Source organism: Bombina bombina, chromosome 7 (genome assembly GCF_027579735.1).
Source record: "Bombina bombina isolate aBomBom1 chromosome 7, aBomBom1.pri, whole genome shotgun sequence".
NCBI classification, from domain to species: Eukaryota; Metazoa; Chordata; class Amphibia; order Anura; family Bombinatoridae; genus Bombina; species Bombina bombina.
Window position 1 is genome coordinate 185,196,314 of NC_069505.1, and position 18,651 is coordinate 185,214,964.

Sequence of the window (18,651 nt, forward strand, 5' to 3'; positions counted from 1 at the left end):
GGAGGAATGAGTGTGGGACATCTGAAATAATCTGAGAGGAGATAGATGCCATTGAAATAAAATTTTATGGAAGAGCTCCAGATAAGTGACGTTATTAATCGCACACCTAGTATGTAATATGGCTCTGGACCAGGACTCCTCCGATGCCTCAAATCCAAGCACTCTTTCCCACTGCTTAATTTGGGGGGGTCTTACACTGACATAAGTGACCCTTTAACCCATAGGTCTGTCACAGTCGAAAACCCCTGTCCCGCCCACCATTCCACATGTGAGTTCGGTAAGACTTGAAAGAGGCCAGCTAGAGAATGTATCTGTGATGGGTGCGGGGAGATGCCGATAGAGTGTCGAATTTTGTCCCAGAATCTGAGGTTTGCCTGAACTATGTAGTTCCCAGAGGTATAAGGGCTATTGTTTGTTTATTGTAGGCTAGGGTTTTTTATATTTTGGGTGGGCTTTTTTATTTTGATAGGGCTAATAGATTGTTATATTTTGTAATTTAGTATTTTTTATTTTTTGTAATTAGTTTGTAATTTTTAGAGTAGTGTTTTTTTAATGTATATTTTAGTTTAATTTATATATATTTATTTTAGATTAATTTAAAGGGACAGTCTAGGCCAAAATAAACTTTCATGATTCAGATAGAGCATGTAATTTTAAACAATTTTCCAATTTACTTTTATCACCAATTTTGCTTTGTTCTCTTGGTATTCTTAGTTGAAAGCTTAACCTAGGAGGTTCATATGCTAATTTCTTAGACCTTGAAGCCCACCTCTTTCAGATTGTATTTTAAGTTTTTCACCACTAGAGGGTGTTAGTTCATGTATTTCATATAGATAACACTGTGCTCGTGCACGAGAAGTTATCTGGGAGCAGGCACTGATTGGCTAGACTGCAAGTCTGTCAAAAGAACTGAAAAAGGGGCAGTTTGCAGAGGCTTAGATACAAGATAATCACAGAGGTTAAAAGTATATTATTATAACTGTGTTAGTTATGTAAAACTGGGAAATGGGTAATAAAGGGATTATCTATCTTTTAAAACAATAAAAATTCTGGTGTAGACTGTCCCTTTAATTGGTAGTTAGTTTAATTTTAGTTTAATAGTTATATTAGTTTAATTGTTAGTTTAAACTTAGTTTTTTTAATTTGACAGGTAAGTTTTAATTTAATTTAATATAGGGAAATTGTAATTTTAATCTAAAGTTAGGAAGGCATTAGGTTTAGGGGTTAATAGTTTAATTTAGTATATTTCATTGTTGGGGGCTTGCGGTTTAGGGGTTAATAGGTTAATTATAGTGGCGGCAGTGTAGGGCTTAATAACTTTAGTATAGTGGGGGCGATGTGGGTGGATGGCAGATTAGGGGTTAATAATATTTAAATAGTGTTTAAAACACGAATGCACAATTCGTAATCTAGGTGTATGTGTGGCGAGGTGAAAATAGAGTAAAATGTCTAAATTTTCACCGCACTTGCACTGAATATGTGATACCGATTTGCAACGTGGTTCTATGTTAGATTATGGGAGCAAAAACATAATTTATGCTTACCAGATAAATTCCTTTCCTTCCTGGCATGGAGAGTCCACGACTTAATTCCTTACTGTTGGGAAATACAACACCTGGCCACCAGGAGGAGGCAAAGACACCCCAGCTAAAGGCTTAAACATCCCTTCCACTTCCCCTATCCCCCAGTCATTCTGCCAAGGGAACAAGGAAAAGTAGGAGAAACTTCAGGGTATAAAATGTACCAGAAGAAATAATATAAAAAGGGAGCCGCCCATCCAAAACATAAATTACTAGCGGGGTTGTGGACTCTCCCTGCCAGGAAGGAAAGGAATTTATCTGGTAAGCATAAATTATGTTTTCCTTCTGTAAGGCAGGGAGAGTCCACGACTTCTTTCCTTACTGTTGGGAAAATTATGCCCAAGCTACAGAGGACACTGAATAACGGGAGGGAACAGAAAAAGAGGCGGACCCTATTCTGAGGGCACCACAGCCTGCAAAACTTTTCTCCCGAAAGCTGCTTCAGCTGAAGCAAACACATCAAACTTGTAAAATTTAGAAAAAGTGTGTAAGGAGGACCAGGTGGACCAGGTAGCCGCCTTACAAATCTGATCCATAGAGACTTTGTTCTTAAAAGCCCAAGAGGAAGCCACTGCTTTTCCACTGCTCTAGTGGAATGAGCCATTATCCTCTCAGGAGGCTGTCATCCCCTTGTCTCATAAGCTAAGCGGAAGACACTCCTCAACCAGAAAGATAGGGAAGTCGTAGTAGCCTTCTGCCCCTTATACTTCCCCGTATAGATGACAAACCAGAGGAAGATTGTCTGAATTCCTTAGTAGCCTGAAGCTAGAACTTCAAGGCACGAACCACATCTAAATTGTGAAGCAAACAATACTTCGCTGAAGGAAGGAAAAACTATTTCTTGATTAATGTTACGATTCAACACCACCTTAGGGAGGAACCCTAGTTTAGTGCGTAAAACCGCCTTATCAGCATGAAAAAACAGATAAGGGGGGGTCACATTGCAAAGCAGAAATATCAGAAACTCTGCACACAGAGGCAATAGCCAATAAAAAAAGAGCCTTCCAAGATAACAATTTAATGTCAACAGTATGCATAGGCTCAAAGGGAGCCTGCTGCAAAACACTAAGAACAAGATTGAGACTCCAAGGCGGAGCCCCAGATCTAAACACAGGTCTGATCCTAGCCAGAGCCTTAACAAAGGACTGCTCATCCGGAAGCTCGGCCAATCTTTTGTGCAGTAACACCAACAGGGCCGATATCTGTCCTTTCAGGGAACTAGTAGATAAATCCTTCTCCAGTCCATCCTAGAGAAAAGCTAAACTTCTGGCAACCTTAACCTTATGCCAGGAAAAACCACGCTCTTCACACCAGTACAAGTAAGTCCTCCAGACTTTATGGTAGATACGACTAGTAACTGGCTTACAAGCTTGAACCAGAGTGTCGATAACACTCTCAGAAAATCCTCTCTTGGCTAAGACTAAGCATTCAATCTTCACGCAGTCAGCCTCAGAGAATCTAGATTTTGATGAACGAAGGGACCCTGTATCAGCAGATCTCTGCGACAACGTAACCTCCACTGAGGAGGTGAGGACAACCACACCAGATCCGCAAACCACGTCCTTTGCGGCCATGACAGAGCAATCAGAATCACTGATGCTCGCTCCTGCTTGATGCAAGCCACCACACAAGGAAGAAGCAGTAATGGAGGAATAAGATATGAGTCTGAACCGCCATGGTACTGATAGGGCATCTATCAGTTCCGCCTGAGGATCCCTGACCTCGACCCGTACCTGGGTAGCTTGGTATTGAGGCAGGATGTCATGAGATCTATCTTCGGCATCCCCCACTCGCTGTATATCTCTGCAAACACCTCAGGGTGAAGAGACCATTCCCCTGGGTGAAAAGATTGCCTGCTGAGGAAGTCCGCTTCCCAGTTGTCCACGCCCGGAATGTGGATCGCTGACAGCGTACATCTGTGAGTCTCCGCCCACTCTAGGATCTGAGATACTTCTCTCATCACTAAGGAACTTCTCGTTCCCCCCTGATGGTTGATGTAGGCAACCAATGTTATATTGTCTGATTGTAAGCTGATAAACTGTGACGAACCCAGAAGGGGCCAAGCCTTCAAGTCTGCTGTCAGACAGAGCAGGAGCGAGCTGCACTTAGTCTTATGGCGCAGTCGGGCCGGGCTGTGACTATACAGCTGGCCCGATGCGCTGAGTAAATATAACAGACCCGCTCAGCAGAGTACAGAGAGCGGGTCTGTAAAACAGAGTTTTTTTTTAAAAAAAAATTAATAGGGTACATTATGTTTTATAATGTTTGGCTATTATAATGTTATATAATTCTGCACTATGTGCAGAATTATATAACATTATTTTTAAGGTTTACTGTCCCTTTAAGCCTTTGACTGTGTGTCTTTGCCTCCTCCTGGTGGTCAGGTGTTGTATTTCACAACAATAAGGAATATGAAGTCATGGATTCTCCCTGCCTTGTGGAAGAAAAATTGCGGGAGATGGGTGAAATATATACATGCCGCATTTATATGCAACGCCGTATATATGTGATACCAAAACCACGTAAAAAAACACGTAAAAAAACCACGTAAAAAACAGCGTCGCTGGCTTTTGTGGGTGCCGCCGCACATGTAATCTTGCCTACACTCTTATCTGTTTCAGTCTCTCTACCTCTCTCTCTGGGCACAATTTTCACAATGTTACCATTATGGAGCGAAACCTTTGGCTTATGTTATTGAGCATCATATTGTAAATTGTGAAGTGTCTCTCCTTAGCATAAATCATGTAAGTGAGCTCACATTAATGAGATACACAGTTGCCTTTTTAGCAATGCTTAAGGGGTCTGGTAATACTCTGAGACATAAAATCTCACCAGACCAGAGAGGTTTAGAAAATCAGGCCCTTGGTGTCTTATTCTACTCTTTACTGTCCGTCTCTCTACCTCTCTCTGTTTCTTTCCTTTTCTCTCTTATTTTGTCTTTTGTTTTTTTCGGATCTTTTCTTATTTCTCTTTGTCAGTTTTTGCATTTCTGTTGCTATCACAAGCTCTGTATTACTATGTCTATATCTCTTTATTACTCTCTCACGCACTGTTTCTCTCTCCGGTTTCATCTTCATTCACTCACTCTCTTTTATCTGACAAATGTGGTTTCCTTTGTTTATATGACCCCTTTCTCTTCCCTTTATCAACAAATTATTTCTATGTGTTTATAATTCAGTTCTTTCATTTAGTTTCTTGCTCTCCCATCTTCATTTTTCCTGCCCTACTTTTATGTACTTCTTTCCCAGGAGCACTTCATGTCCCTCCGCCTGTGACTAACTTCAAAGTGTATGAAACGCACTAACATAGGACACCCCCTCCAGTACACAACCTACGCTATCCCCTGAGCCTTCATTACCAGAATTTATACCAATTAGTGCTGCAAAAGTTTATTCCTCATACCTGGGGCTTCCAGTGTTGCTTTTCTGTGTGTGTGTGTGTGTGTGAGATTTTATAGATATATAAATAAACTCACACACACATATATATATATCTAAATACCGTCCATCTAGCTGTGTTACCCTCCTAGGGACATCCGCCTGGGTGCAGGAATGAACTGTATAATCCTTGAAAAGTAAATGCACTCACAGGTCTTTCTCAATCCAAGTGAAACCAAAGGTTTGTTTTATTGATGTAACGTTTTCAGGGATATCTTCCCCTTCATCGGCATCGATGAAGGGGAAGATATCCCTGAAAACGTTACATCAATAAAACAATCCTTTGGTTTCACTTGGATTGAGAAAGACCTGTGAGTGCATTTACTTTTCAAGGATTATATATATATATATATATATATATATATATATATATATATATATATATATATATAATCTTTATATATAATCTTTATATGTGTGTGTTTGTATGTATATATCCTCCTATAACCACTTCATATTACTCCTCCTTTTGTACCATATAACTGCTCCCTATATCTCCTCATATTGCACCATATAACTGCTCCCTATAACTCCTCCTATTACACCATATAACTGCTCCCTATAACTCCTCCTATTACACCATATAACTGCTCCCTATAACTCCTCCTATTACACCATATAACTGCTCCCTATAACTCCTCCTATTGCACCATATAACTGCTCCCTATAACTCCCCCTATTGCACCATATAACTGATCCCTATAACTCCTCCTATTGCACCATATAACTGCTCCCTATAACTCCTCCTATTGCACCATATAACTGATCCCTATAACTCCTCCTATTGCACCATATAACTGCTCCCTATAACTCCCCCTATTGCACCATATAACTGCTCCCTATAACTCCTCCTATTCCACCATATAACTGCTCTCTATAATTCCTCCTATTGCACCATATAACTGCTCCCTATAACTCCTCCTATTGCACCATATAACTGCTCCTCATAACTCCCACTATTGCACAATATAACTGATCCCTATAACTCCTCCTATTCCACCATATAACTGCTCTCTATAATTCCTCCTATTGCACCATATAACTGCTCTTTATAACTCCTCCTATTGCACCATATAACTGCTCCCTATAACTCCTCCTATTGCACCATATAACTGCTCCCTATAACTCCTCCTACTGCACCATATAACTGCTCCCTATAACTCCTCCTATTGCACCATATAACTGCTCCCTATAACTCCTCCTAGTGCACCATATAACTGCTCCTTATAACTCCTCCTATTGCACCATATAACTGCTCCCTATAACTCCTCCTATTACACCATATAACTGCTCCCTATAACTCCTCCTATTGCACCATATAACTGCTCCCTATAACTCCCCCTATTGCACCATATAACTGCTCCCTATAACTCTGCCTATTGCACCATATAACTGCTCCCTATAACTCCCCCTATTGCACCATATAACTGCTCCCTATAACTCCCCCTATTGTACCATATAACTGATCCCTATAACTCCTCCTATTGCACCATATAACTTCTCCCTATAACTCCTCCTATTGCACCATATAACTGATCCCTATAACTCCTCCTATTGCACCATATAACTGCTCCCTATAACTCCCCCTATTGCACCATATAACTGATCCCTATAACTCCTCCTATTGCACCATATAACTGATCCCTATAACTCCTATTGCACCATATAACTCCTCCCTATAACTCCCCCTATTGCACCATATAACTGCTCCCTATAACTCCTCCTATTGCACCATATAGCTGATCCCTATAACTCCTCCTATTGCACCATATAACTGCTCCCTATAACTCCCCCTATTGCACCATATAACTGATCCCTATAACTCCTCCTATTGCACCATATAACTGATCCCTATAACTCCTCCTATTGCACCATATAACTGCTCCCTATAACTCCCCCTATTGCACCATATAACTGATCCCTATAACTCCCCCTATTGCACCATATAACTGATCCCTATAACTCCTCCTATTGCACCATATAACTGATCCCTATAACTCCTCCTATTGCACCATATAACTGCTCCCTATAACTCCCCCTATTGCACCATATAACTGATCCCTATAACTCCTCCTATTGCACCATATAACTGATCCCTATAACTCCTCCTATTGCACCATATAACTGCTCCCTATAACTCCCCCTATTGCACCATATAACTGATCCCTATAACTCCTCCTATTACACCATATAACTGCTCTCTATAATTCCTCCTATTGCACCATATAACTGCTCCCTATAACTCCTCCTATTGCACCATATAACTGCTCCTCATAACTCCCACTATTGCACCATATAACTGATCCCTATAATTCCTCCTATTCCACCATATAACTGCTCTCTATAATTCCTCCTATTGCACCATATAACTGCTCCTTATAACTCCTCCTATTGCACCATATAACTGCTCCCTATAACTCCTCCTATTGCACCATATAACTGCTCCCTATAACTCCTCCTACTGCACCATATAACTGCTCCCTATAACTCCTCCTATTGCACCATATAACTGCTCCCTATAACTCCCCCTATTGCACCATATAACTGATCCCTATAACTCCTCCTATTGCACTATATAACTGATCCCTATAACTCCTCCTATTGCACCATATAACTGCTCCCTATAACTCCCCCTATTGCACCATATAACTGATCCCTATAACTCCTCCTATTGCACCATATAACTGATCCCTATAACTCCTCCTATTGCACCATATAACTGCTCCCTATAACTCCCCCTATTGCACCATATAACTGATCCCTATAACTCCTCCTATTGCACCATATAACTGATCCCTATAACTCCTCCTATTGCACCATATAACTGATCCCTATAACTCCTCCTATTGCATCATATAACTGCTCCCTATATCTCCTCCTATTGCACCATATAACTGCTCCATATATCTCCTCCTATTGCACCATATAACTGCTCCCTATAACTCCTCCTATTGCACCATATAACTGCTCCTTATAACTCCCACTATTGCACCATATAACTGATCCCTATAACTCCTCCTATTCCACCATATAACTGCTCTCTATAATTCCTCCTATTGCACCATATAACTGCTCCTTATAACTCCTCCTATTGCACCATATAACTGCTCTCTATAACTCCTCCTATTGCACCATATAACTGCTCCCTATAACTCCTCCTACTGCACCATATAACTGCTCCCTATAACTCCTCCTATTGCACCATATAACTGCTCCCTATAATTCCTCCTATTGCACCATATAACTGCTCCTATTGCACCATATAACTGCTCCCTATATCTCCTCCTATTGTACCATATAACTGCTCCCTATAACTCCTCCTATTACACCATATAACTGCTCCTTATAACTCTTCCTACTGCACCATATAACTGCTCCCTATAACTCCTCCTACTGCACCATATAACTGCTCCTTATAACTCCTCCTTTTGCACCATATAACTGCTCCTTATAACTCCTCCTATTACACCATATAACTGCTCCTTATAACTCCTCCTATTGCACCATATAACTGCTCCTTATAACTCCTCCTATTGCGCCATATAACTGCTCCTTATAACTCCTCCTATTGCACCATATAACTGCTCCTTATAACTACTTCTACTGCACCATATAACTGCTCCCTATAACTCCTCCCATTACACCATATAACTGCTCCCTATAACTCCTCCTATTGCACCATATAACTGCTCCCTATAACTCCTCCTATTACACCATATAACTGCTCAATATAACTCCTCCTATTGCACCATATAACTGTTCTCTATAACTCCACCTATTGCACCATATAACTGCTCCTTATAACTCCTCCTATTGCACCATATAACTGCTCCCTATAACTTCTCCTATTGCACCATATAACTGCTCCCTATAACTCCTCCTATTACACCATATAACTGCTCCCTATAACTCCTCCTATTACACCATATAACTGCTCCCTATAACTCCTCCTATTGCACCATATAACTGCTCAATATAACTCCTCCTATTGCACCATATAACTGTTCTCTATAACTCCACCTATTGCACCATATAACTGCTCCTTATAACTCCTCCTATTGCACCCTATAGCTGTGTCATATAAGTGATTCCTATAACTTTTCATGTTGTTGCCTATATTGCTTCCTATTACTTCCTATAATGCTCCATTTTTAAATAATGTTGTATAATTTTTAGACCATAATATTGCACATTGTTGACCGTTATTCATTTTCTTGTCCCTTCCAGGTCTGGTGAAACTTGGCGTTCATTGTGTTACATGTCAAAAAGTTGCCATCAAAATAGTCAACAGAGAGAAACTCAGCGAATCTGTGCTAATGAAGGTAACGTACGCTGTGGGAGCGTTTTTTCTCTTTATCAAGGAAATTGTGTGATTGGTTTGGGAGATGCTCCTAGAGCTCTGTAAATAGTGGAAGTTAGGGACCATAAACACATGCGATTTTAATATAAAATGATTAAAAGGTTTCCAATATATTCATCCTGTAAGAAAGACAAAGATATAGCTATGTGTAATGTGCTGAGTTCTTCTTGTAATGAAAAAAACTCATTATAAAAATAAATCACTCCATGTTAGATTGCCAACATTGTACTCAGTATGTACTGGATTGTATATGTGTATATAGGAAATACAAATGTTGAAGTTCCCAAATGCCCTATTTGTACATAATTTAAAATACATTGATATTAAGTTTACATTGATATTAAGAATTGTTTTTGATGAATAGGAATTCAGCACTGTATATGTGCTTGGTGTATTGTGTAAACACATTTTTACTTTCTATTAATTTATTTTTAAATTCTTAATTATTTGAGTATTTCTTTCTTAATATGGATACAGCCATCAATGTTTCTTACTTTATTCAAACATACAAGAATTAAATTTAACCCACAGCATATCCATTCAAGTGTTCTTTATTTCAAGTATTTAATTTGTAGGATACTCTTATGTATATCCCAGGTATTAGTTAGTACTTAGGATAGCCTTATGCTTATCCCAGGTATTAATTAGTACATAGGATAGCCTTATCCCAGGTACTATGTAGTACGTAGGATAGCCTTATGTGCATCCCTGGTATTAATTAGTATGTAGGATAGCCTTATGTGCATCCCTGGTATTAATTAGTATGTAGGATATCATTATGCGTATCCCTGGTATTAATTAGTATGTAGGATAGCCTTATGCTAATCTCAGGCAATAATTAGTACATAGGATAGTCTTATACTTATTCCAGGTATTTATTAGTATGAAGGATAGTCTTATGCGTATACCTGGTATTAATTACTACGCTGGATAGCCTTATGTGTATTCCAGGTATTAATTAGTACTTAGGATAGCCTTATGAGTATCCCAGGTATTAATTAGTACGTAGGATAGCCTCATGTGTATCCCAAGCATTAATTAGTATGTTGGATAGCCTTATGCATATCCCTAGCATTAATTATCATGTAGGATAGCCTTATTCTTATATCATTGTAGGATAGCCTTTTGCCTATCCCAGGCATAAATTAATATGTAGGATAGCCTTATGCCCATTCCAGGCATTAATTAGTATGTAGGATAGCCTTATGCTTATTCCCGGCATTATTTAGTATGTAGGATAGTCTTATGCTTATCCCAATCATTAATTAGTACGTAAGATAGCCTTATGCGTATCCCTTGCAGAAATTAGTATGTAGGATAGCCTTATTCTAATCTTATGCAATAATCAGTATGTATGATAGCCTTATGCTTATCACAGGCATTAATTTGTATGAAGGATAGCCTTATGCTTAACCCAGACATTAATTAGTACATAGGATAGTCTTATGCTTATCCCAGGATTAATTAGTACATAGGATAGCTTTATGCTTATCCCAGGCATTAATTAGTATGTAGGACAGACTTATGCTTACCCCAGGCATTAATTAGTACATATGATAGCCTTATGCTTATCTCATGTATTAATTAGTATATAGGATAGCTTTATGCTTATCGCAGGTATGAATTAGTACATAGGGTAGCCTTATGCTTATCCCAGGTAATTAATTAGTACATAGGATAGCCTTATGCTTATCGTAGGTATTAATAAGTATGTATGATATGCATTGTATTTTCTACCTTACTCATAACTTATAATACTAAATTGTTTGTCAAATTTCACATAATCTGGAATAATAATTCCCAAGTCCCGTTCCTCTTTTGTAACAGTTTTGTAACAGTAAATTGTCATTGAGCATATTATTCATTTTTTTATTTTTCGTTTCTAAATGCTTAATTTTACGCGTTGTGATGTAAAACTTTAGATCTTAGTCACTTGTCCAGTTCTCGAATAATTTGGTATCACTCATACAAATCTATTACAAGTGTTTCTATTACAAATGTTTTTAATACAAATCTATTACAAATGTTTGTATCATTTTATAGGATTTTGAAGTCAAGATTTACAATAGCACATTTAAGGCTCCTTTGCATTGTTGTTAACTGTGAGGTGCAATTTGTAAACCAATTAGACTTGTGTAAAGAGAGATCGGCTTCTGTTTTTCGCTAGGTTTACAAATTTCTTCAGTCTGTTTTACAAGTGCACAACAATTTTGTCAGATGTTAAAGGGACATGAAACCCCAATTTTTTTCTTCTTTCATGATTCAGACAGAGAATACAATTTTAAACAACTTTCCAATTTAGTTCTTTTATCAAATTTTCTTTATTTTCTTGGTATCTTTTGTTGAAAAGCATATCTAGGTAGGCTCAGGAGCTTGGAGCTAGCTGCTGATTAGTGGCTGAACTTTCATAAATGAAAAGAGAGAAGCGCTCAACCTGGAAACGAACAATAGCATAATAGCTTGTTCTATGGCTAGTTACTACCCAAGAAGCAGCTTCTTTTTGCTCAACATGTGCCTTTCACAGAGAAGAACTTTCCTGTAGCATATCAGTCTGATCCTGACTTAACAGTACAGTCCAGCACCGAAATACCAGGCAATCCCTATCTGAACGAGAGAAACGGCAAAATCCCAGACATACGTTTTGGCCGATTGTGGGCCTCGTCAGTGAGGTGCAGCCATATCCCTCTAGGCACACTGAGCAACAGGTCAACGTCTGGATTCCCGCATCGTACTTAGCGAGACTTCCCTAAGAGTCATAATTTGCATAAATAAAAAGAGAGAAGCACTCAACCTGGGAACGAACAATAGCATGATAGCTTGTTCTATGGCCCATTTTCATTGGCTTACAAATGTGTTTAGCTAGATCCCAGGAGTGCATTACTGCTTCTTTAATAAGATACCAAGAGAATTAAGCAAAATTGATAACAGAAGTCAAATGGAAACTTGTTTAAAAATGTGTAATCTATCTGAATCATGAAAGAAAAAAATAGTGTTTCATGTCCCTTTACGTGTAACCTTACCCCCATTTTTATTTGACTTCATGCCAAACGGTGTTCTATTTTATTCTTTAGTAGTTATTTTAACGACTATCGACTAGCCAAAATAATTACCCCAGCAATGTGAGTTAACAGCTTCACTGTATGTATAGAGCTTTAAGCGTTTGTGTTCTGCTGAGCTTTGTTATTAAAGGGGCATTGTTAAAAGACCGTGAAGGTGACAGGCTGGCTTTGTGTGTACACAGAGATAGGGAGGGCAGCAGATGTCCTATAAAACAGTCACATTTGGTAGTGGGGGTGTGATAGCAGATGGACCAAGTGTGAAAGGGACCATGATAGTGCAAGAAGCTGAAAAGGAGCAGGTGTTGCTCTAACTTCTACAGTGCTGCAAAACATAGCAGTCCTTGACCCTTTCCGTGCTGGAAATCTGCAACATATCACCTCTTAACCCCTGCAATGTCAGTATTTGTCTTTTTTTACTGTTCCTATATATAATCATATTACACATTTCCATATAATCCATTTTCTTGATAGTTACATTATTTTGGTACATTAACCCTGTGTCAGTTATGTGAAACATTAACCCTTCACTGCTAGACACCTGTATATTTTAGATTTTTGTAGAAACCCATTCATTATATTATTTTTCTAACATGTTCCATAGCATTATAGAAAAGGTGACAGAGAATAAATATTTTTTTCTCATTAAAACCAAATAACCACCAGCTCAGTATACAGATAGAGAGAGTGTGAGTACACATACATACATATATACACACACTCACACACATATAAGATATATATATATATTTATTATTATTATTATTTTACTTCTTGCTAGTAAACTCTAGTGATATTTGCCACTTCTGTATATGTACCAGTGTGGGCACACCACTGCCAGATTTTACTGACCACCAGGTTACAATTTAAGCCAATGTTAAAGGGACACTGAACCCAATTTTTTTTCTTTCGTGATTCAGATAGAGCATGCAACTTTAAGCAACTTTCTAATTTACTCCTATTATCAATTTTCTTCGTTCTCTTGCTATCTTTATTTGAAAAAGAATGCATCTAAGCTTTTTTGGGGGTTCAGACTCTGGACAGCACTTTTTTATTGGTGGATGAATTTATTCACCAATCAGCAAGAACAACCTAGGTTGTTCACCAAAAATGGGCTGGCATCTAAACTTACATTCTTGCATTTCAAATAAAGATAGCAATAGAATGAAGAAAATTTGATAATAGGAGTAAATTAGAAAGTTGCTTAAAATTCCATGCTCTATCTGAATCACAAAATAAAAAATTTGGGTTCAGTGTCCCTTTAAGCTTGTGTTTATTGCACAAATGATCAATAAATATATGTATGTTAAATTATGCAGCTAGTGTGTTTAGTAGTTTTAAATAACAGAATTTGTTATAATTCTACAAAGTATAAGTCTGCCTCCACCCTGCTATTTCTTAAGGCAAAGAGCTGGCACAATTTTCTGTATAGAACATTTACAATCATATTACTTCCAGTTTTTTGCCAACTACTAGCTGGTGAAATCGCTAAACTGCAATGTCGTGAAAAGTAACGAGAAACAGACAAACAATACATTTTATTCAAGTGTGGGGTTGTATTTTGCTAAGCATGTATTAATGCAATGTATTTATTTTTATTTAGAAGACATCCCAAATTATTGATCTAGGCCCATTTTGGTATATTTCATGCCACCTTTTCACCGCCATATGCAATCAAATTAAAAAAATATATTTTTTCACAAACTTTTAGGTTTCTCAATGAAATTATATACAAACAACTTGTGCAATTATGGCATAAATGGTTGTAAATGCTACTCTGGGATCCCCTTTGTTCAAAAATAGCAGACATATATGGCTTTGGCGATGCTTTTTTGGTAATTAGAAGGCCGCTAAATGCCACTGCGTACCACACGTGTATTATGCCCAGCAATGAAGGGGATAATTAGGGAGCTTGTAGGGTTAATTTTAGCTTTAGTGTAGTGTAGTAGACAACCCCAAGTATTGATCTAGGCCCATTTTGGTATATTTCATGCCACCATTTCACCGCTAAATGCGATCAAATGTAAAAATGTGCCCCCTGCACATTTGCGGCCAATCGGTATCAGTCAACCTGGTCGTATGCGATCGGGCGGATTGCTCTCCGCCGCCTCAGAGGTGGCGGACGAGTTAAGGAGCAGCGGTCTTAAGACCGCTACTTCTTAACTCCTGTCCTGAAGATTTGTGCGGAAACAGATGCATTGTGCTGCATTCAAGGCTTGTTAAATCGGCCCCATAGTAGTGCAGGGTCGACAGTCTTAAAATTACATTCTCTAACGGATTAGAGCATGTAATTTATCGACTATTATGACCCTGTAAGGCAATTTGCCTGCATGAAACCTCTCAACAAGAGAAGAGTAGTGCAGAATAGACAGTGTGAGCCATCAGTATTTCCACGTAATACACAAAAAGAGAACAAACAATATTGTTCTATGGGTAGTTACATCTCCAGAAAAGCCTCTTTCTGGCCAGGATCTCCCTTTCACAGAGAGAAACTTTCCATTTTATCAGCCTGGTTCCGCCTAAAAGGATGGTCCAGCTCCAAAATACCAGGCAATTAGTCTGGCAACCGCAGACATACGTTTCAACCTTCTTGGTGCATCGTCAGTGAGGTGAAACCTTAAAGGGTCTCAAATCCCTAGGAGTTATCATCTGAAAAACAAGAAATGTAAACAAATAAACAATTGTGTTTTTTATTAATAGGGCAGGAATGAAATAAGAAGCTTGCACAGAAACTGTAACGTTGGAAAATTCTGTGTAAACTCTAACACCCAAGATATGCTGTTCAAAAGGAAACGAAATATGTTTTCAAGAATGTTAAAATAAATGTTTGCAAACTTCCAGCAAATATCTGCACATAAGGGTTTCCTGATTGATTAGTGTGAAATGCATAAGACACACCCCTTGCTTATCACCCGGATACTTTGTAGCGCTTCCTTGTTATACTGCTTATTTGCCATTGTCTAGGAGAATGTTATTTACAAAACATAGAAAACTGGATTTTTTTTAAATAACCCACTGAACTATACCTAATACAGAAGAGGGAGAAACTCCATAAAGGATCACATCCCCTTCAGCTGATGGTGAGCACCTAGGTATAGCTAAGGCTAGTGAATCGGGTACCAGTTGTCCTCCTCAAAAATACTGCGCACACTCTAGATAACTGGGCACAATGGTAAATGGGGGTCACCCAATGCCACCCAAAGGCTCACACTCTAGATAACTGGGCACAATGGCATATGGGGGTCCCACAATGTCCCCCAAAATCTCACACTCTAGATAACTGGGCACAATGGTAGGTGGGATCACACAATGCCCCCAATTGGTCAAATTCTTGATCCAACCATGTATATTTTTAACAACTAAGCCATTATTTACCCCTTGGCTGCCATTAATATACAACAATTTTACCTCTGGTTGCCAGTAACACATGTAAACAGTACTGATTTAAGCCCCTTCCCTTTATCTACCTCTTAGTTCTTTCTGCTTCATATTTGTAATTCATTGAGGCATAGAAGGTATTTTACATTTAGCTCAAACTCAGTAACTTTAAAAAAAAAACTGGACATTTAAGTGTCCAGTATCATTTGTAAAGATTTTACTGGACAGCTTAGTAAATACTGGACTGTCCGGTTGAATACTGGGCACCAGGCAAACCTACCAATGAACTGTGGGACCAGAAGATCCCTCTAAGCAAAGCGCTGTACTCTTTATCTCATTGTTTGGGGGATATCTGGTGTGAAGACTAAAATGTGGCCATACAAGACTGCTCCAGCTTTGATATTACAGACTTCCGTTGTAATGATTTCTGGCTTTTTTCCTATTGATGTGTTTGGTGGTTTCCTTGATTGAGTGTTAATAAAGATGTAGTTATCCATAATCCACAGCCTTCTTTATCTTTGCAACTCAGTTCATTTATCTTTATTCCCTTTAGACATTCCTCTTGAAATCTGCAACAATTAGACTTTGTATTCTGTGGTGTTACGAAGCATAGCTTACTGATATCTTAACTAGCAAGGTTTTAAAGTAAATTACTTTACTTCTGACTATGGCCGATATTATAAGTGTGGCGCTATTAATAGCCAGGGTGCGCTATCAGTATTGCTGAGCCACGCTAGAATGAGTGCAAATCTTGTATTACAACTGTAGTGCTAATAATAGCCAGGGTGAACTATCAGTATTGCTGAGCCGCGCTAGAATGAGTGCAAATCTGGTATTACAACTCTAGTGCTAATAATAGCCAGGGTGCGCTATCAGTATTGCTGAGCCGCGCTAGAATGAGTGCAAATCTTGTATTACAACTCTAGTGCTAATAATAGCCAGGGTGCGCTATCAGTATTGCTGAGCCGCGCTAGAATGAGTGCAAATCTTGTATTACAACTCTAGTGCTAATAATAGCCAGGGTGCGCTATCAGTATTGCTGAGCCGCGCTAGAATGAGTGCAAATCTTGTATTACAACTGTAGTGCTAATAATAGCCAGGGTGAACTATCAGTATTGCTGAGCCGCGCTAGAATGAGTGCAAATCTTGTATTACAACTGTAGCGCTAATAATAGCCAGGGTGCGCTATCAGTATTGCTGAGCCGCGCTAGAATGAGTGCAAATCTTGTATTACAACTGTAGCGCTAATAATAGCCAGGGTGCGCTATCAGTATTGCTGAGCCGCGCTAGAATGAGTGCAAATCTTGTATTACAACTGTAGCGCTAATAATAGCCAGGGTGAACTATCAGTATTGCTGAGCCGCGCTAGAATGAGTGCAAATCTTGTATTACAACTGTAGCGCTAATAATAGCCAGGGTGCGCTATCAGTATTGCTGAGCCGCGCTAGAATTAGTGCAAATCTTGTATTACAACTCTAGTGCTAATAATAGCCAGGGTGCGCTATCAGTATTGCTGAGCCGCGCTAGAATGAGTGCAAATCTTGTATTACAACTGTAGCGCTAATAATAGCCAGGGTGCGCTATCAGTATTGCTGAGCCGCGCTAGAATGAGTGCAAATCTTGTATTACAACTCTAGTGCTAATAATAGCCAGGGTGCGCTATCAGTATTGCTGAGCCGCGCTAGAATGAGTGCAAATCTTGTATTACAACTCTAGTGCTAATAATAGCCAGGGTGCGCTATCAGTATTGCTGAGCCACGCTAGAATGAGTGCAAATCTTGTATTACAACTCTAGTGCTAATAATAGCCAGGGTGCGCTATCAGTATTGCTGAGCCGCGCTAGAATGAGTGCAAATCTGGTATTACAACTCTAGTGCTAATAATAGCCAGGGTGCGCTATCAGTATTGCTGAGCCGCGCTAGAATGAGTGCAAATCTTGTATTACAACTCTAGTGCTAATAATAGCCAGGGTGCGCTATCAGTATTGCTGAGCCGCGCTAGAATGAGTGCAAATCTTGTATTACAACTCTAGTGCTAATAATAGCCAGGGTGCGCTATCAGTATTGCTGAGCCGCGCTAGAATGAGTGCAAATCTTGTATTACAACTGTAGTGCTAATAATAGCCAGGGTGAACTATCAGTATTGCTGAGCCGCGCTAGAATGAGTGCAAATCTTGTATTACAACTGTAGCGCTAATAATAGCCAGGGTGCGCTATCAGTATTGCTGAGCCGCGCTAGAATGAGTGCAAATCTTGTATTACAACTGTAGCGCTAATAATAGCCAGGGTGAACTATCAGTATTGCTGAGCCGCGCTAGAATGAGTGCAAATCTTGTATTACAACTGTAGCGCTAATAATAGCCAGGGTGCGCTATCAGTATTGCTGAGCCGCGCTAGAATGAGTGCAAATCTTGTATTACAACTGTAGCGCTAATAATAGCCAGGGTGAACTATCAGTATTGCTGAGCCACGCTAGAATGAGTGCAAATCTTGTATTACAACTGTAGTGCTAATAATAGCCAGGGTGCGCTATCAGTATTGCTGAGCCGCGCTAGAATGAGTGCAAATCTTGTATTACAACTGTAGCGCTAATAATAGCCAGGGTGAACTATCAGTATTGCTGAGCCACGCTAGAATGAGTGCAAATCTTGTATTACAACTGTAGCGCTAATAATAGCCAGGGTGAACTATCAGTATTGCTGAGCCGCACTAGAATGAGTGCAAATCTGGTATTACAACTGTAGCGCTAATAATAGCCAGGGTGCGCTATCAGTATTGCTGAGCCGCGCTAGAATGAGTGCAAATCTTGTATTACAACTGTAGCGCTAATAATAGCCAGGG

The 18,651-nt window shown here is 39.2% G+C and overlaps 1 protein-coding gene across 1 annotated transcript in view; it reads left to right on the forward strand.

Annotated features, from left to right (window-relative positions):
- The window catches only part of BRSK2 (BR serine/threonine kinase 2), a 474,882-nt gene that overhangs the window by 157,319 nt on the left and 298,912 nt on the right, over positions 1-18,651 (forward strand). The window contains exon 2 of the mRNA XM_053720479.1: positions 9,245-9,339. Within this exon, the coding sequence (XP_053576454.1) occupies positions 9,245-9,339 (95 nt within the window). The remainder of the gene's footprint in view (positions 1-9,244; positions 9,340-18,651) is intronic.